At 50.0% G+C, this 20,202-nt stretch overlaps 2 protein-coding genes across 7 annotated transcripts; one reads left to right on the plus strand and one right to left on the minus strand.

Moving 5' to 3' along the window:
* LOC308106921 (protein-lysine 6-oxidase-like) lies at positions 1 to 6,924 on the plus strand. Of its 2 annotated transcripts, XM_080458964.1 has the most exons (8): positions 1 to 650; positions 1,904 to 2,566; positions 2,824 to 2,932; positions 3,293 to 3,430; positions 3,525 to 3,681; positions 5,049 to 5,144; positions 5,214 to 5,329; positions 6,458 to 6,924. In XM_080458964.1, the coding sequence occupies exons 2-8, from the start codon at positions 1,996 to 1,998 to the stop codon at positions 6,462 to 6,464; spliced, it is 1,194 nt and encodes a 397-aa protein (XP_080315090.1). In that variant the 5' UTR covers positions 1 to 650; positions 1,904 to 1,995; the 3' UTR covers positions 6,465 to 6,924. The 2 variants fall into 2 exon arrangements, with proteins under 2 accessions (XP_080315090.1, XP_080315089.1); XM_080458963.1 differs by lacking the exon at positions 1 to 650 and having other exon boundaries at positions 1,755 to 2,566.
* A 6,014-nt stretch (positions 6,925 to 12,938) lies between these two features.
* Positions 12,939 to 19,306, minus strand: LOC308107551 (uncharacterized protein). 5 transcript variants are annotated; one of them, XM_080459945.1, is made up of 4 exons: positions 19,174 to 19,306; positions 17,640 to 18,603; positions 15,293 to 15,943; positions 12,939 to 13,050 (listed from the first exon to the last, which is right to left on the minus strand). In XM_080459945.1, the coding sequence occupies exons 2-3, from the start codon at positions 18,582 to 18,584 to the stop codon at positions 15,395 to 15,397; spliced, it is 1,494 nt and encodes a 497-aa protein (XP_080316071.1). In that variant the 5' UTR covers positions 18,585 to 18,603; positions 19,174 to 19,306; the 3' UTR covers positions 12,939 to 13,050; positions 15,293 to 15,394. The 5 variants fall into 5 exon arrangements, with proteins under 5 accessions (XP_080316071.1, XP_080316072.1, XP_080316069.1 ...); XM_080459946.1 differs by having other exon boundaries at positions 12,939 to 13,153; XM_080459943.1 differs by lacking the exon at positions 19,174 to 19,306 and having other exon boundaries at positions 12,939 to 13,150; positions 17,640 to 19,002.
* Positions 19,307 to 20,202: the final 896 nt, after the last annotated feature.

Below are 20,202 nucleotides of genomic sequence, written 5' to 3' on the forward strand. Positions count from 1 at the left end.
GTACAGGTTCAGCAGGCAGGTCCAACTGGGAGGAGGACCGGGGTCGGTGCAGGACCCTGGAGGGACTAGATCTCTGGTCTGGAACAGACTCGGGGTTCAGGATCTCAGCAGAGCTGGAGGAAAGTGTGGGGGACAGAGATTCTGGACTCTGTTCTCTGGACCGCCATCCTGGAGATGGATGGAAAGTCTGGAGACGCTGCCCTGCTCAACGGTTCTAATCCTGCCTGGGCCTCTCTGTATGGAGAGAGAGTGTGTGTGTGTGTGTGTGTGTGTGTGTGTGTGTGTGTGTGTGTGTGTGTGTGTGTGTGTGTGTGTGTGTGTGTGTGTGTGTGATTGCTCTGGGAACTGCAGCTTATTTATTTGTTTGTTTGTTTGTTTGTTTAGCAAGTGTCAGGTCTCTGTGTGTCTCACCTCGTGTTTCCAATTAACCAATGTTCCACCTGGGTCCTCCCCTTCCTTGTGTATTTAAACTCCTCTCCCGCTGTAGTCCTGGTCGGATCGTCTCGTCGCCCTCGTGTCTCCTCGTGTCTCCACGTGTCTCCACGTGTCTCCTCGTGGTCCATGGACCTTTGTTGCAATAAACCTGGTTTCTACGGACCTGGCTGAGTCTGCGTTTGGGTCCACCCTGCACAACCCAGACAGGAAGCACTGTAAGTTTGAACAAACGAGTCCACAGAGATCTCCTGACTAATGATGTCAGTGGGAGCTGAGTGTGGTTCAGCCATTCGAGCTTAAACTGTGCAGATGAAGTTGCCCTGGGTGGTGGAGGACCCTGTGTGGTGGAGGAGTGTAGGACCCTGGGTGGAGGAGTGTAGGACCCTGGGTGGAGGAGTGTTGGACATCAGGGGTCCTCTCACCTCATGTCTCAGTCAAACTGTCTGTGGTTCTGATCGTTTCCACGTCGTGCAGCAGGCTGGTGCCTGATGGCGCCACACTGCCACCTGGTGGACAGATTCAACACCACCCTGTCCGGGCTGCTGCCCTGAGAGCTACACACACACACACACACACACACACACACACACACACACACACACACACACACACACACACACACACACACACTTGAATAGATCATTATTTATTTTATTAAAGTCTGGTTGTTTTAAACCCTTTTTCCCTCTCGAATGCGCATAAAATGAACATTTGAACTCTATTTTGACGTTGACATTTATTTTTATACTTATAAAAACTTTACAAGATTCATAATCGCATCAAATCATAAATTTCAAAATAAATCTGCAAATCACAAACATTTCTCTTAGTGTCCGAATGGGTTAAACTTCTCAACTGATCATTCCATACAATGCAATGTGTTATATGCCAAATTGAAAGGCTGGCTATTGTTTGTGTTAAAATACTTTTCTGTGTATATTTGATATACACAAATAAAGTGTCATTTTAACAGTTCTGATGATAAATACTTCAATAACACAGCGCTCAATACTTGGCACAAGTATTCTTCATATAAATAGTTATTCCTTTAATTGTCAGTTAATTTAATAGAAAACATTAATAAAAACACACGATAGCGAATATCCAGGGAAACCAGGAAGGTAGATTTAAAAACCCGAGCTGAGTTAATAGAAAGTGCTGTGGTTGCCATGGTGATCCCTGAAAATGTCTGAACGGTCACATGTGGATGACTTGACACCAGCGCGTAAAGTTTACTGAGCAAATGTCTGCAGTGTAAATGTGGTGCGGCTCCTCGGGCCGGCGGCGGAAGGGTTAAAGTTCGATCAGCCAGCAGAGAGAAGCTGTTTCCATCCTTCTGCTCTGCGCACCGACACCTGCGCGTCGGATTCATGTTTCTGGTTCTTCTCGTCTCTCCGTGAGGATTTCCTGACTTCTGCTTCCACTGCCATGGCTCAATGCTCACTTCTATTACTCTACTTTTTCCAAGGATTACTCCCTGTCGTCTTTGGGCAACAGCTGGCCGCGGGACCCTGGCGGCACCGGATCCAGTGGCAGAATAACGGGCAGGTTTACAGCCTGATGAGCACCGGGTCGGAGTACCAGGCCCCGGTTCGCTCCAGAGGTCAGTCCAGGGTTTTTGTGTCCAGCAGGAGGGATGGCGCGCAGACTGACTTCAGACAGCTGAGGACTGATCCCGGTCCCGGTCCCCGTGCGGCGCAGCCAGAGTATCCCGTGGTGCGCGCGCTCAGCTCTCCAGCTGTGCGCCTATCCAACCCTCGATACACGAACCCCCTCAACACGTCTTCACCTGGAACTTCATCAGAGTCGCTGAACACAAGAGGAGATGACACCGCACAGCACACCGGAGGAGTCCAACCCGGTCCAGGTGCGCAAAACCAGCGGTTACGCACACAAGCAGCTCATCCCGCCGCTGAACCGGAGGCTCCAGCTCCGCTCCCTGCGGCCGGGGAGGATTACTCCAACGAGGCCACCTTCAACGGGGAGGGCATGATCAGCGACGACCCTCGAAACCCCCTCAAAAATCACCGGAACTCCGTTTTCTACAACGTGTTTCCGTCGAGAGGGAGAACAGCGGCGCGAACGCGGCGTCCGCCCGGAACCGGGTCCGGGACCCGATACTTTCAGAACGGTGAGTAAAAGTACCATGACCGGTTACAGTGTAAAGTAATACAACTGGGTGGTCGTGAAGGGGGGGGGACGACGACCAAGTCCAAGTACCTGATGATTCCAGGCGTGAGGACGGCGGGCGGCCATCATTAGGGTGGGGTGGGGGTGGGGGGGGGGGGCTGCTTGGGTCGGGGAAAAGTTGAACATTTTTAACGTCAGGTTGTCAGTCATGACCACTAAAATAATACCCCCCCCCCCCCCCCCCCCCCCCCCCATCAGGGCTGCCAGACCTGGTTCCAGACCCGTACGCCATCCAAGCAGGTGCTTATGTCCAGCGCATGCAGATGTATGCGCTGCGCTGTGCGGCCGAGGAAAACTGTCTGGCCAGGTACACACACACACACACACACACACACACACACACACAGGAGGTTAAAGTTGTGTTATTTCTCCTTCAGTCATGAATTAAAGTTACTGTCAGAATGTGTCGACGGAGGTACAGAAGCTGTTTGGAGTTAAGATGGAGTTAAGATGGAGTTAAGATGGAGTAACGGTTGTCTGACATGATGTTCTGCCAAGACATAAATGTTCTGGGTCGGTTTTTGCCAGAAGCATGAAGCAGTGGAACAAAATGCTCCGTTACCTTGAAGAAAACTGAGCTGGGAGCCGAGCCAGCAGCACCTCCCAGGACATCATTACTGCTGCTGTTAACCCCCCCCCCCCCCCCCAAACTGTCTCTCACCTGAAGGTCTGCCTACATGCCCACCGTACGAGACATCGACTTCAGGGTTCTGCTGCGGTTCCCACAGAAAGTGAAGAATCAAGGCACCACCGACTTCCTGCCAGTGAAGCCCAGATACCAGTGGGACTGGCACAGCTGCCACCAGTCAGTTCCTCTTCACGACGTTCCGTCTACAGACGTTCTGACCTCGGAGCTTGTTTGGTTCCATCATCTTGTCCTCCATGTGTTTCCACTGCAGACACTACCACAGCATGGACGCCTTCAGTAACTACGACCTGCTGGACGTGGTGTCGGGGAGGAAAGTGGCCGAGGGACACAAGGCCAGCTTCTGTCTGGAGGACACGGGCTGCGAGCCCGGCTTCAGGCGGCGCTACGCCTGCACCTCACACACTCAGGTAACTTCCTGTTGGGGAACAGTCGGAGGAAAGAGTCAGCTTTGAGGGGAAACGATGGACTTGTCCAGAGTTTGAAAACACAAGAGATCAACTTTAAGAGAACCTCTTCTTCCTTTTCATCATTTGGTTCAACAAAGTTTAAAGTCTCAGATCTTTGCTCACTGTGGGAATCGGCTGGGCAGTGACCTTTGACCTGATGGTCCTGAGCATTGTGGTTCTTGTAGTTTTTTTCCTGGACACCATGATGGGTTGTAGTCCTGGTTGTGCCACCAAGAGGGGATGTAGAGTATCTCCCCTCTATGACACAACCGCTCCTGACAGTCTGTTTACCTTCGCCAAGGAACGTTTGGCTGTTTTGATTGATTTGTATGTTTGTATTTGACCAACCTTTCACTAGTACTACTCGCCCAATTGCATGAAATCTTCAGCGATCAAACGTTTCTGAATAAATTCCAAAACCCTGAGAACCAAAGTCCCATAGAAAGTGGATGAGAGGCTCCTGGAGGAGGGCAAAGGAGATCAGTGTCTGTTTCCATGGAGACGGGGCTTTCGTAAAAACTAGTCACCAGAATTGCATGAAATTTCTGGGGATGATTTGTTTATAGGATGGTTCCATTAAATACTGAGAGCAAAGGTGAAGGTCATAATGCGGTCAGTTTTAATCCAGTTCCTGTCAAACCAACTCCAAAATGTTCCGTTTTAATTCCCATTAAAACTTCCCATCGCGAAGGTCTGGGTTCTACCGAGAAGTTCTATTTTCATATAGTTTATATTCATAGTCTGTATTTATACAGTTGGTGTGACATGACTGACACGATTAGTATGATTGTTGCTGAAGGATTCTGTAGTGATGAACCAGCTTTAGTGACCTACTGGGTTAACTGGGTCACCCAGCAGCTTTAGTGACCTACTGGGTCACCCAGCAGCTTCAGTGACCTGCTGGGTTAACTGGGTCACCCAGCAGCTTCAGTGACCTGCTGGGTTAACTGGGTCACCCAGCAGCTTCAGTGACCTGCTGGGTTAGTGACCTACTGGGTCACCCAGCAGCTTTAGTGACCTACTAGGTTAACTGGGTCACCCAGCAGCTTTAGTGACCTACTAGGTTAACTGGGTCACCAACCATTACAGCCGCTACCAATCTACATTTTCATGCTTTTTAATGTTTCAACCAGTTGCAGTTTTCACAGCTCGGTGAGAAATCAGGACACTTTCATGAGAACCCGTCAGAACCGAACCTCCACATCCGGTCCAGGGTTGTTCAGCACGTCCTCTCAGACTCCATGACTGAACTTATCGAAGAGGTTCTGAACCTCAATCTGCTTCCTGTGCAGCGAGAGGGTCTGGGTTAAAGCTCAGGTTGTTTTCAGGGACTGAGTCCAGGATGTCACGACGTCTACGCTGCCAACATCGACTGCCAGTGGATCGACATCACCGACGTTCCTCCTGGAAACTACATCCTGAAGGTACCGCCCACCGTTTCTCCTCCTTCGTCCCTGAAACCTCCAACTCTTTGTTCTGGCTCCTCCCTCCAGGTTACAGTCAATCCCGACTTCCACGTCCTGGAGTCCGACTTCACCAACAACATAGTGCGATGTGAGATCATGTACACGGGAATTTATGTTCAGACCCGCAACTGTGGAGTAACAAGGTACTGAGAGTCTTTCTGGAACATGAACACGACGGCTGCTTCACATTTTAAACTTCAGAAATCTGATCATTTAGTGAAAATGTGACTGAGGTCATGGAGGTTTTCTGCTTTAAATCAAATAACAGAATTCTTCTTAATTAAAACATGGAATAAGTTGGTTTTTAGCAGGAAACATATTGGGCCTCAAAAGGTTTGAAAACTGGAAGGAAAAAAGTGACAGTATGAAAGTAAAATATTATGACGTTATACATTTGAAGTTTTATGAACCGCTTCAAGTGAAAACACATCATTTGTGTTTCCACTGCAGTGTTCTGAAAACGGTGTAGTTTCCATGTTAGACCACTAGTTGGTGCTGTTAGTTTTAGTTTGAAAGCGCGCACACACACACACACACACAGCAGAGAACATGGACATTCTATTGGACAGACCACCAAGTTGGATTGTTATTATGGTGACTGTCAAAATAAAAGTCTACCAAGTCCAGGAGAGCATGGACCGGGAGTCATGACACTCTGGAGGAAACTTTGTTCTGATTGGCTCTACTGAGCATGTGCAGAACTACTAGTTACTACCAACGTGGTAACCATGACCAGCTGCAGCGATATAGAAAAGTTGCATTTGCCTCGTTTCCGTGGCGACAGTATTTTCGTAAAGTTGCATTCTCCCTAGAAACCTAGTCGTGGAAACCGACCCTGAAACGCTACGAAGGTTCTGAGTTTTCGTTTCTTTTCAAACCGTCGTGGAAACGTGGCCTCCTGTGAAACTAGAATACATGTGAGAAATACTCTGAACAGCTTCAGCTTGTAGTATGACTTTATTTCAACGAGGCCGTAGTGACATGCCGCTGATAAACAGTTTGTATTTAAATGTTAAAAGATTCTCCACCGGACAGAAATGTAAAGCCTGCCGGGGTCAGCCCACAGTCTGGTTCGTACTGAGGTAGAAACCAAATGCTGATATTGAGTCACAGTCATTTTCTACATTTTAAAGATGAAATTCTTCCCGTCTGATCCGTCCAATAGGAGTCCAGGTTGAAGTTCAGTGTGTCTAAACAGCAGGTTGTTGGTTCAGACGCCCAGAAGAGAGAAATAAACCCTCTTGATTCCTGTTCTTTCTTTCTGTTTTCAGGGGCTGAAGTTCATTTTCTTCTCTGTCCCGTGGGACGACACAGATGTTAAAGTTCCTATCGCAGGTTTATTTCATATCGTGAGCTACGATCCTGTCATGAACCAGTTCACACCTTCCAAGTGAAGGAAAGTCCAGAAATCGATCAAAGGACTCGATGTCTTTGTGCCACGATCTGATCCTATTGTTTCTTTACGTCCTGTTCTTATAGTTCTTATACTTTATATACTTGAAATGTTCCTTTCATTGAGCTTTTATTAGCTGTTACACATTTTCTTTGATTTCTATCAACAAATCTCCAAAAAACATTGAACCTCCAAAGTACTTGGGTCAGATAATCTGGAAGATGATTTCTATAAACGTTTGTGTGTAACTGCAGGTAACTTTAATGTTTCAAACACTTTGTTCTAAATCTCATTATCTTCTGTTCTGGAGGCTTCTTGTAATAAAGACCGATGATGTGGATCAGGTTTCTGTTGAGTTGGGGGGGTTTGTCTCGGTGTGTGTGTGGCTGGGGGGCTTGTTTACTGACGGACCTCTGTGAAGACCCAACCTGCAGGATCGTATACGTCCCTGCAGCGTCTCCTGAGCCATGAACGGGGGACCTTCTCTCACTCTGGTCCTCACCGCTGCAGCCAAACGATAAGAAAGGAGGGACCAGAGTCCATCTGGGGGTCTGGCTGGTTCCACCGAGGGATGGGGTGAATATCGGCCTTTCACCGAGAAGACGAGACGAAGCCTGAGGACCGCCTGAGGAAACACCAGACTTCAACCTTTACAGAAGCGTCCTTCAGGTGGTCGTTTCCAGTGCGGCGCTGGAAAACGGCCCCAGACGACGTATGCACTGTTAAATGCCCAGATGTTCAGTATTTACTTGGTCTCGGCTCCACAACGCAGCCCACCGCCCAGATTAAGCCCAATCCAGACGGTTTACGTTTACAGCTGCCAAAATGTTTCCCTGCCAGGATAGATTGTCTGTTATTCAAAGTGTCTGGAAAATCCCCCCCCCCCCCCCCCTTCCCCATTTGGTCCAGTCCGTTCCTGCTCGTCCTGGAATCCCGGAGACAATATTTACAGACGGCGACTGACTGAGGATTTCTCTGCTGGAGGGTCAAAGTGAACAAAGACTCTCTGATGCTGAAGAACGACGGCCGTGGTTTTTACTCTTCCTCCAGTGACCAGAGGGTTCGCTGTCACAATGGAATGTAAAATACTCCAGAAACATGAAACTGATGGAAAAGTCACAGATTTTAGAAAAGAAATGGCTGATTGTTCTGTAATGGGTTGAATTCTGTTGATTCAGCGGATTCTGCTCTGGTCCATCAAAATCGGTTGATTCAACTCATCTCCGCCTCTGTCCACATGTCCAAGTGTCCTTGAGCAAGCCACTGAACCCCACACTGCCCCCAGTGGAGGGACTGAGCTCTGCATGACAGCCAGCTGAATCGGTGTGTGAATGTGATTAACATTGTAAAGCACTTTGGGGAGTGCTCCAGCCGTGGAAAAGTGCTATAAAGGCTAAATCTATTGACCATTTTAATCACCTTATCTTATTCTATTTGATTTGACTCTATTTGATGTCTTTTTTTTGAACGTCTATAATTAATAAAACAAACAAAACAATGTTAATAATAAAAAATGTGGAAAACATAATAGTAATAACCTCACTTTATTCTATTCTGTTCCATTAATCTGGTTCTCCTGTTTTAATTCTGATCTATTAAGCTGATGACTTCACTCTTCTATTCCGTCTCTTTTCTGTTGTACTGATCGTTCTCAGTTTGACGCTCCTCGTAGCTCCGCCCCCACCCCCGGCCCCTGGCCCCCGCCCACCGCCCCCCGCCCCCTGGCCCCCGGCCCCCGGCCCCCGGCCCCCCGGCCCCCCGGCCCCCGGCCACCGGCCCCCGGTGTTTAGACCAGCAGTCATTTCAAACAGCTCGTTGTTCCGAGGAACGGCTGGGTGTTTGCTCAGCTGTGGCGCTTCACCAACATCTGGACACATCTCTGGTTACTCATCTGTGTGTGTGTGTGTGTGTGTGTGTGTGTATGTGCGTGTGCGTGTGTGTTTGAGACACACACACACACACATCTCTGGTTACAGAGTGTGTGTGTCTCACACAAGCACAGAAAGACAAAGAACGACCTGTGACCTTTGACCCCTGTGGGTCTGCTCCAGCATGCGGAGAGGTCAGGTGAGGGACGGACAGTGAGCAGATCCCCGAGGCGCCGGTGGGTCAGTGAACGCACCGCGCCGAGGAGGAACGTTTTGCGGATGCCTCTGTACGCAGGCGGCCATGTTTGGAGGGTCACTCAGGGCAGGGTCTGGTATTTGGAGGTCATGTTTCAAGAACGAAGGGCCACGTGAGCGCCGGCGGGGACGAGACGGGCCAACACGCTCCAGGCAGGTTGGTTTAGGCACCGAACAGAGAAATTCCTCCGAGCTGAGGTCAGCCCGGTGTTACGGCAGGTTCTGCCTCTCTCCGGCTCTGAGGTCAGCCCGGTGTTACGGCAGGTTCTGCCTCTCTCCGGCTCTGAGGTCAGCCCGGTGTTACGGCAGGTTCTGCCTCTCTCCGGCTCTGAGGTCAGCCCGGTGTTACGGCAGGTTCTGCCTCTCTCCGGCTCTGAGGTCAGCCCGGTGTTACGGCAGGTTCTGCCTCTCTGCAGAGAATTCCCTCCCCCTGAAGGAAGGACTGGTTGAAAGAGCAGGAATCTGATGGCGACTGATTATTGACTCAGCTGGACTTCAATCAACACAGAAGACAGAAGAACTCAACCCGGACTCAACCCAGGGAACCTGCAGTGCTGACCCACTACACCACTGTGCGGCTCCGACACACTGCGCCAAAACAGTCCCATCAACTAAAACACAAGAAAGTAGAAAGAAATGAGTCGGCAGACAGAAACCAGAGGAAATGATTGGGGGACTTGTGGTTTTCATGGAACTTCCTCACTTTTTCCTCGAGACTTTAATCAAATTGATTCTCAACATGTGAGAGTGTTGAAAGAGCTCAGGGCCGAGGGAACAGGCTCTGAGAGCACGGTGATGATTTGAACAAACAGAGACGCAGCCGCCGGCCTCACTGAGACACAGCGCCACCTCCAGGTCGCCTCTGGAAGTTTCTCGTCACGAGAACCTAAATCATTGAGAGGCTGCTGAGACGCTGCATCGTTTGGTTATTCCACAGCATCGCTCAGCTCCACGCTCTGACCCCTGACCTCTGACCCCTGACCCCCTGAGAGGTCAGAGGTCAGAAGTCAGCGTCGCACTTCAAGCTGGGTCTCCAGGAGGTCAAAGGTCAACACGGTTCTCCTGTGATTCCTTCAAGTCATCGAGATTTCAAACTGCTGAAATTCAATCAACACAGATTGAAAAGGTAAAAGTTGACGGGCTGATCTTCCACATCTGGACACTTTAATGAATTAACCTAATGAAGACCGACACAACCGCTTCGACACAAGACCTGTCTCACTTAGTCCTTTTAGGAGTTTAGAAATAAACGTCATTTTGAACACTGTCCGTGTGACTTTAGTGGATAAAATGTGATTCTAGAAACCTGTACGGGGTTCCGGTGTAGCCATTCACTAAACTATTGAAGTTACACTTCATGAATTATGTCAAGAAATAAAAACTTTTACACTTTTCATTTGAATGACATTCCGTTGTGTTTTAAACTCTAGAAAGTCACAACCATGAATCTTGAATCTTTTAACAAAACTGAACTTTTCAAATTTCAAATAAGTTTTTATAAATTCTAAATTCAATTTAATTAACAACTAAATGTAACTCAAAACCAAAGAATTGGTTCAAAGAATTCGGAAATACTTGAAAGATGGACTGATGCGTTGTCTGGAAATATACCTGATATATATTTGTTTACCCTAAACTCAGAGTAACTGTCATTTCCAGTAAACCAGCAACAAAACTTTAATTTTCTAAAACTGACTAATGAAGCTTCTGCTTGTATTTTTTACTAGAATGTTAATAAAAGTCTTAATGAGTGTCTCTATTCACTAGCTGTTTATATGAACTATAATGTTTCACCACTAGGGGGCTCTCTATTCACTAGCTGTTTATATGAACTATAATGTTTCACCACTAGGGGGCTCTCTATTCACTAGCTGTTTAAATAAACTATAATGTTTCACCACTAGGGGGCTCTCTATTCACTAGCTGTTTAAATGAACTATAACGTTTCACCACTAGGGGGCTCTCTATTCACTAGCTGTTTAAATGAACTATAACGTTTCACCACTAGGGGGCTCTCTATTCACTAGCTGTTTAAATTAACTATAATGTTTCACCACTACGGGGCTCTCTATTCACTAGCTGTTTAAATGAACTATAACGTTTCACCACTAGGGGGCTCTCTATTCACTAGCTGTTTAAATGAACTATAACGTTTCACCACTAGGGGGCTCTCTATTCACTAACTGTTTATATGAACTATAATGTTTCACCACTAGGGGGCTCTCTATTCACTAGCTGTTTATATGAACTATAATGTTTCACAACTAGGGGGCTCTCTATTCACTAGCTGTTTATATGAACTATAATGTTTCACCACTAGGGGGCTCTCTATTCACTAGCTGTTTAAATAAACTATAATGTTTCACCACTAGGGGGCTCTCTATTCACTAGCTGTTTAAATGAACTATAACGTTTCACCACTAGGGGGCTCTCTATTCACTAGCTGTTTAAATGAACTATAATGTTTCACCACTAGGGGGCTCTCTATTCACTAGCTGTTTAAATGAACTATAATGTTTCACCACTAGGGGGCTCTCTATTCACTAGCTGTTTAAATAAACTATAATGTTTCACCACTAGGGGGCTCTCTCACTCTAAAGAAGCCCAGATTGTTGTCATGTGGTCTATACCAGCAGTGGATTTTAATGAAGTGAACGTTTGGCTGAGATTGAATAATAATGAAGAACCAACCTCAGAACTTTGCCACCAGCTGCTGCTGCAGATCTGTTCTAAAGTCCATGGTTGTATAACATCTGCAGTATGTTCCTGGTGGTCTGGCGGGGTGGAACCTCCTCGGGCCAGATGTTTGACGCCCAGATGGTGGTGGACTCCTCCTGACAGCAGCTCCTTCAAATCACAATTCAAAGTTGTTGCAGGAGCCAGTTTCTGTTTCAGATGGTTTATTGTTTGTCTCTGTGTGTGTCCTCCTGCTGACTGGCCTTTTGTTTACATTTTATATTTGTCCACTAGGTGGAGCTCGGCCAAGGTGGAGGTTCTAAAGGTACTCGATGCCAGGTGTGCAGGACAGGTAGCAGGAGGAGGACAGACTAAATGTGGATTAGAGGAAGTCGGTGTTGGACTGATGACTGTGGAAACCTCATTTTAATAAATGGACGGACTGCACATTGTTGTCTCTGAACGTCTGTCCTCACCCCCTGTCCTCACCCCCTGTCCTCACCCCCTGTCCTCACCAGAGCAGCACCTTAAAGAGGCAAAGTTATTATATAACTATATATATATATGTATATATTAGGGATGTCCCGATCCGATCGGTAGATATTGGATCGGGACCGATATGAGTTATTTGTTAGTGATCGGAATCAGCAAATCCAGCCGATCTAAAAAAACAAACAAAAAAAACCTGCGGTCCGCTACGTCACCTTATAACCACTACGTCACCTAATAACCACTAGGTAACCACTACGTCACCTAATAACCACTACGTCACCTAATAACCACAACAATCAGGGACTAGAAGCTCGGGTGGAGCTGCAGAAGCTAGAAGCAGGCGGAGCGGGGCCATAGACCTATAAAACTAGAGTTATATATAGTGGTTTATGTGTTTCTGTGCAGAAGTCTACTTCTAAAGTTCTATGTGGTCTGTCTTCTTCTGTGTTTTTATTGTGTTTGGTGAGTCACAGCGCCCCTAAAGGCCTGGCAGGTGTACTACATGTCCTGAAGCCTGGTGTTGAGCCGTGTTCATAGTGAGGTGAGGAGGTGAGGACGGTTTGTTGGGAGAAGGACAGGGAGGACAAAGATGGTTTCTTCGTCGTGTGGATGTTCCTCAGTTTATAACAACTAAAGAGAAAGAGAAGAATTCTGATTCAATAAATGAGTTTTACAATAATTTATAGGTAAACAAAGTTTCTACCAATAGTACTTTTAGCTTCAGACGTCTTTTTTCCTCCAAAAATACACTGTTGAGTATATTTACAATAGTAATGTGAGTATCGGACCGGGAAAGTATCGGTATCGGCCGATACTCAATTCTGAAAAATCGGATCAGTATCGAGGGCAAAAAAGTCTGATCGGGACGTCCCTAATATATATGCTCCGTCCCTCCCGTCCCTCTCGTCCCTCTCGTCCCTCTCGCCCCTCCCATCCCTCTCGTCCCTCTCGTCCCTCCCGCCCCTCTCGTCCCTCCCGTCCGTCTCGTCCCTATCGTCCCTCCCGTCCCTCTGGTCTGGTCCTGCAGACGGACTCTGAAGACACTCAAAGTAACAGTCTGAAGTCTTTCAATGTGAAATGGATTTTATTGCTGCTCGGTTCTGGTTGTCTGTCTCTCCAGAGGTTGGACTGGACGTCTCAGTGTGACGCTCGGTGGGACCTGGAGCTTCAGCTGGAGACGCTGCAGAGGAGAGACGGAAGCAGTTCAGTCCTAAACCAGCTGCTGGAACCTGGTCCTGGTCCACCTGAGTCCAGACATCATGACACTGCAGAACCACCCCCTGCTGGACCGGACGGCATTTACATTCATTCATTGACACATATTTACCCTGGGAGCCCTCCATCCCTCCATCCCTCCATCCCTCCATCCCTCCATCCCCCCATCCCTCCATCCCTCCATCCATCCCTCCATCCCTCCCTCCCTCCATCCCTCCATCCCCCCATCCCTCCATCCATCCCTCCCTCCCTCCCTCCATCCATCCCTCCATCCATCCCTCCATCCCCCCATCCCTCCATCTCTCCATCCCCCCCTCCATCCCACCCTCCCTCCCTCCCTCCCTCCCTCCCCCCATCCCTCCATCCCTCCCTCCCTCCCCCCATCCCTCCATCCCTCCCTCCATCCCCCCATCCCTCCATCCCTCCATCCCTCCCTCCATCCCACCATCCCTCCATCTCTCCATCCCCCCTCCATCCCTCCCTCCCTCCCTCCCTCCCTCCCTCCCTCCCTCCCTCCATCCCTCCTTCCCTCCATTCCTCCATCCATCCCCCCTTCCTTCCCTCCATCCATCCCTCCCTCCCTCCCTCCCTCCCTCCATCCCTCCCTCCTTCCCTCCTTCCCTCTCTCCATCCCTCCCTCCCTCCATCCATCCCTCCTTCCCTCCCTCCATCCATCCCTCCCTCCATCCCTCCTTCCTTCCCTCCATCCATCCCACCCTCCATCCCTCCCTCCTTCCATCCCTCCATCCCCCCTCCCTCCCTCCCTCCTTCCCTCCCTCCCTCCCTCCCTCCCTCCCTCCCTCCCTCCCTCCTTCCCTCCCTCCATCCCCCCTCCCTCCCTCCCTCCTTCCCTCCCTCCCTCCCTCCCTCCCTCCCTCCCTCCCTCCCAGGTTGTGGGACCATGCAGCCAATCACAGGTGAGGCCCGCCCTCCACTTCACCTCTGCAGTCATTTCATTATGTTGCATTTAACAATAATTTCAGTTCCAAAAAGATTTTGAGTTTCTTCATCATCTTTATGATTCCATATTTTAATCAATGCAATTGTATGACGATCTCAGCTCTCTGCTGCCCCCTATTGGCTGTGAAGGTTTGTGACAACCAAAAGAAATCTCATTGAAGGGAAGGTTCTCCTTGTTGCAGTGGAACAGAGGAGAACACGCTCTACAGGTTCACATGGTTTCCTTTTCTCTGCAGACGGAGGTCAGATGAATGCGGCTCTAGAATCTCAGCAGGTTTCGACTCTGGAACGCTGCTCGAGTTCATTTTAAAGGAAGAAACCGCAGATTGTTGGATTTGCTTCTCCTGCAGCTTCCCCCGGCAGGATCCTGCGTTTTCCTGTTCTAAGGACGTCACAGACACTCCAGGAGTTTGTCTCACTCCTTTCTGGCCTGTGGCCACTGGGTTCTATGATTCAAACCAGATTGTGCTTACCCAGCTCTGGGACGGCAGAAAAATAGATTGCAGTGACGCATAGTCTCCACACGAGGGGGGTGAAGGGACATTAGTTTGCAGCATCAGTGAAGGCGGCTGGACTCGCTGCGGACCAGAGCGGCTGCTTCCTCTCAGGTCTGCTGCTGCTTCAGGCAGGAATGAGACTCGGAGCAGAGAAGAACCTCCATATTGGTAAATGATGTCATTTCTGAGTCAGAGCTGTGATCATCCTGTAAGTCTGACCGCAGCTTTGTTTGTGTCACATGACTGCAGTGGAGCGGCGGTGGAGGCTCTTCCTGTGCCAGAAACCACTGAACTCCTGCCAAGTCACGGCAAAGTTATGACTAAGTTACGCTGCAAAAAAAACCTCTGCAGATTTGATCTGCCTGTGTCTCCAGATCCGACAGAACAACCTGATTAAACAGCAGCTGGTTGAAGAAACAGGCCTGATGGGAGACCTGTGTTCTTAAATGTGGAAAAATCCATCAGGTTTGGTTGTTAAAGATGAGAAACGCCACAAACCGACTGAAGAAGCAGAATTCTACAGGAGAGAAGGACTTTTCTCTGCTGATTGGAAACATGTGTCAGGCTGAAGCTCAGGTTCCTGCTTCAGCCCAAACACACTTCTTACAGTGTGGAGACGACTGGAAGTCACGTGACAGCAACAAAAACACACACACAAACACACACACACACACACACACACACACACACACACACACACACACACACACACACACACACACACACAGCGGGAACAGGAAGTGGACCTACCCTGGGTTGTTCTCCGCCTGGTTCCTCTGACCTCCACTCGCTGCAGCAGAGTCTCGTGTTTCAGGCCCCCGTGGCGCCGGGGAAGACTGCCCCCTCCCCCCTTCACACAGCGCTGCTGCTCTGCCGGCCCCTCCCAGCGCCGCCGGCGGTCCGGCGTTCAGACTTTTGTGGCGGGAAGGAGCCCCTCCCACACCGACTGTTCTGGGGGTACGGCGGAGGCTTGAGAGTTCTGGGGTTGGAGGTGCTATTCCCTATGATGACCTTGGGGTCTAGTGTGTGTGGGCGGGGCTCTGGTTGGGTCAGGCCTACGTGGGCGGAGTCTCTGAGGGCGTACAGGTGAGGCGGGTGGCCGTTGGCGCCCGGCCTCTCGTAGCTGACGTCTCTGATGAGACTCGGCGGCGTGAATCCTCTGGTCTTGACGACCGACGCCACGTGGACGGGCGAAGGGGAGTTGGTTCGGAGGATGATGCGGTCTTCGTCCACATGCCGCGGCACCTGAAACGGCGCCGGTCTGTGATTGGGCAGTGGCGCCAAACGCGAGTCTCCTGCAGGAGCCGAGCGGTGGATGTTGTTGGACGAGTCCCGAGTGACGCAGGACGCCTCCTCGCCGAGGTCGATACTGGCGGTCAGACGATCGATCTGCTCCACCACCTGAATGAGAATGAAGACAGTCTCTCTTCACCGCGGGACACAAACACTCTTTTCTTCTTACCTGAGACACGTCATTGAATTCTAACATTTCAGCCAAACATGGCTCCTTCCTGTGGATTTGACTTTTCATGTTTGTTGTTAAAGAACCAGACGGAGGAGGAACGAGGACATGAACACTAAGTTCGTTTTACCTGGAGTCGTTTCACACCTTACGTCTTGGTTGCTGTGTGATCACACACGACTCAAAGCAGTTTTACTTCTGATGGCTGCAGTACATCGAGGCGTCAGTAGAATAACTTTGCTTCTCTTTTCTGTAAAACTACGACCACTAAAATCAAGAAGGTTTTACCTTCAACTCTTCAGTCTCTTGTGTTTGGTGGTTTTTCTCTGTAAAAGTGACTGTGTTGTTTGGTGCTGTATGAATAAAGTTGAATTGAATAGAAGTGTCTATATGGTGGGTCTACGTGGGACTTTTTGAAAAGTTTCGTTCAGTATGAATCCAATATGAACTGTGGCTGCCTGGAGCTAACCATGCTAACCATGCTAACAATGTAAAACTGCAGTACATGGAGAACACAGTACTGAAAGAGTAATGTCCATATTCTCCTGGACTTGGTACTTTTATTTTGACAGTCACTGTAATAACAATCCAACTTGGTAGTTTTGTTTCAACAACAGCACCAACTAGTGGCCCAACATGAAAACAACATGGTTGTCAATGTTTCTGCTGTTGCCGTGGAAACGGACATGTTTGGTTTCTCTCAAACTTTTAAAAGTGACAATCATTTCAAGCTTTTTGGAGTCCGACTGGGAATAAACACAAACAACATCCAGGTCCTATGAAACGTGTCTCTGGAACCATTTTGACTTATGATCATTCCAACGCTTGTGTTTGTATTACTGATGTGACATTTTCATTTCATGGGCTTTGTTATGATGTTTAAAACATCCGACATCAGTTGTTCTAATTTAACCTGCAGAGGTTTATGAAGGCGCCTGGCGAGCTCAGCTGGTAGAGCGTCAGACTCTCTGTCTCAATGTAGAGGGTTCATGTCCCCCGCCGGGCGCCACCTTCCTGTGGGCTCTCCTCCTGCAGGAAGGTTCTTAATGGTGCTATGTGATCTGGGTGACGGTGCTCAGACTGACACCCCCACCACCCGGGAACGGATAAGAGGGAGAAGATGAATGGATGGATGGATGGATGAATGGATGGATGGATGGATGGATGGATGGATGGATGGATGGATGGATGGATGGATGGTTTATGAAGTTTGGCTTCCATCAATAGCATTATTGATTAGCATCCATCACGAGCACGTGAACATCTATTTGAATAAATCCAGTGTATTATGTATTATGTTAATCTGAGTTTTAAGGTTTGAATACATGATTTGTTTCTGCTTCACCAGCGTCGCAGAAGTTTGTCATCTCAGACTTGTTTCTTCTTCTTCTTCTCTTAATTCAGAATCAGTTTTACAGCTGAAATCAAAACGTTCCTCCGAAGCTGCAGGATTCTTAATGATTCGTCTGGATCGCTGCCAACTCGGGCAGCGTTCTGCAGACGGTCGGAGGAAATCATCTCCACCGAGCTGCACGCAAACACAAACAGTGGTCGCGAGTCGCTCCGGCGATTCACACGTTCATCCTGCAGCCGAGCGCCATGTGGGTCAAACCAGGATGAGAATCAGCCTCCTACCTCTTTCATGTCGGTGTGAACCTGCTTCAGCCCCCCCAGCACGTCCTCCAGGTCCGTCACCACTTGTCTGATCTGGTCCCGGACCTGGTCCCGCCCGGTCCTTGGCTCCAGTGCCTCCAGACCCTGGACCTGCAGCTCCTGGCCGCCACCGCCGGGGGGGGGGCCTCCGGGGGGGAGTCCGTAGGCCGCCGGCCGCCTGCTCTGTTTCAGGTGGTTCTGTGGGACCTCGGTGGGGAAGAAGCCGTTACAAGAAGCAGCACATCCATTAGAAGCCTCCTCTGACCCGCCCCCCGGGTTTCCCTGGTCCTGGTGGTCCTGGTGGTTCCGGAGGTCACCTGCCTCCGGCCCCCCCGCCCAGAACGCCGGCCCCGGTCCACAGTGGCCGTTTAGTAGGAGGCCCAGCAGGGGGCCGTGTGGGTCTGAATGGTGGTTCTCCATGGTGAATCTTCGCTGCTCCTCCACACACACGTACCTGACTGTCCTCCTGAAGCCCTGACCTTTGACCTGCAGGTGAGGAAGAGGGTGTGGCATCCCAGCGTTAAAGGGGCGTGTCCCGGTGACGCAGCCACACTGCCCCCGGACAGACGGACAGTGTGTGGGCCCCGCCTCCAGCGGGTAGTTCCACTGGGCAGGGTTCAACTCCCAGGGGTAGACCGGGCTCAGGCGGTCCGGGCGGCGGTATGGCGGCACTGCGAACACCGGCCTCCTCTGTGGGCTGCGACGGCCATTCCTGCCCCCCCCGTCCACCGGCGAGGCTCCTGGAGCCTGGAAGTCTCCCCTGCAGCCCGGCGGTGGGCCGGATGCCGGTTGGATTCCCGGCCCAGCGCGGCGGCCGTACGGCGGCTCCTGGCGGCCACACTGCTGGCAGGGGCAGTGGACGGCGGCCGCGGCGTCGTTGTGAAGAAAGCGGTGGAGTCCCGTGGTTTGTGCGCCGTCGGCGTTCATGTCCGACCAATCCAGAGACCTGAGAGGAGATCAACTCAGAAAACAAGCAGTTTCCTCTCCTGGCAGCCCAGACATTCACTCCCTCTGTGTTCCTCATCTGAAGCTTCCCACAGAAAACTTTTCTCCAGCTCTTTCTATACCCACCCTCTCTCTCTCTCTCTCTCTCTCTCTCTCTCTCTCCCTCCTCCCCTTCCTTCCTGGCTGTTGTTTCTCCTCTTCCTCTCGACTCCAGCTCGCGATCCTTCAGTCCATACTTTACTCAGACCCTCTTTCTCTGTCTTTTCCTAACTTTTTCTTTCTTCTTCTTCTTCTTCTTCCTCACCCTGTAGCCCTCTCTCCTTCACGGGGCCTCCCTCCACCTCCTTACACCTCCCTTCCTCCGTCTCTCCTTCTCCCGCCTCGTTGTTCTGTCTCATTTGCTGCTGCAGGCTTCCAGCGTCTCTCTCTCTCTCTCTCTCTCTCTCTCTCTCTCTCTCTCTCTCTCTCTCTCTCTCTCTCTCTGGCTATGTATTTCCCGTCTCCTCCCCTCCCTCCACCTCTCTCTCTCTGTCCTCTACCTCTCTCTATACTCTCACACAGTCAGCTCTACCTGAACTGGAGATTTCACCTCCTGAACTCCGTCGCTCTGCGAGGTTCCGCCGGTAAAAAGGCTCCATTAGTGTTTCAGTCCAGCGCTGAGCTCATGAGTTCAACTGACGCTTCGCTCTCTGCAATTAAACACTGGCTGGGATTCCTTGGCCAGAGAGTGACGGAAGGAGGAGGGGGAGGAGGAGGAAGAGGAGGACGGGGTGGTTCTATGCTCTGAGAGCTCGGAGTCAGGAGACTCAGGCCCCGTTTACACGACATCGTCTCAAGTGACAACATCTCATCCGTTAAAACAAAGTGTTGTTCCCACTGCAGCAGCAGACACACTGACACCATGTAGTGAGTCTGCCGGGCCACTGGAGGGCGCTGTTGCTGGATTTAGTGATGAAACCACACAGACGTGTGCAGAGAACCTGACATCCGCATGGACTGATGACTCATCAGATGATCTCAGGGAGAGACTCAACTATTAAACTACTGATCTGGACCATAAAACTAGAATAAGACCGCCAGTCAAACCACTACGGGTCAAACCACTACGGGTCAAACCACCATGTTGGTTTACTGGTGTAAGACCAGAAGGAACTAATTTCAACGGGAAGGGAGGGGGAGAGCTGCGCATGTGCAGTAACAGGCTCCGCCTCCATCAGTCTCTGCAGGAGGGAATCACAACGTGACAGAATCTTCCTGCCTCAGGAGCAGAGAGATAAAAACTTTACTCAAACAGTTTATCAGAACACCGGTGTCGTGTCAACGGACTCCGGAGAGAGAAGAACGTTTTGGGGATACACACCTGCAGAACCTGACTAAGAGGAGGAGGAACCTGCAGAACCAGAACCTGGGGAGGAACCTGCAGAACCAGAGTCAGAGGAGGAGGAACCTGCAGAACCAGAACCTGGGGAGGAACCTGCAGAACCAGAGTCAGAGGAGGAGGAACCTGCAGAACCAGAACCTGGGGAGGAACCTGCAGAACCAGAGTCAGAGGAGGTTGGGGGACAGAAGGAAACAACAAGAGAGGACAGACGGAGACCAA

The sequence above is a fragment of the Lipophrys pholis genome (genome assembly GCF_963383615.2).
Source record: "Lipophrys pholis genome assembly, chromosome: 1".
NCBI classification, from domain to species: domain Eukaryota; kingdom Metazoa; phylum Chordata; class Actinopteri; order Blenniiformes; family Blenniidae; genus Lipophrys; species Lipophrys pholis.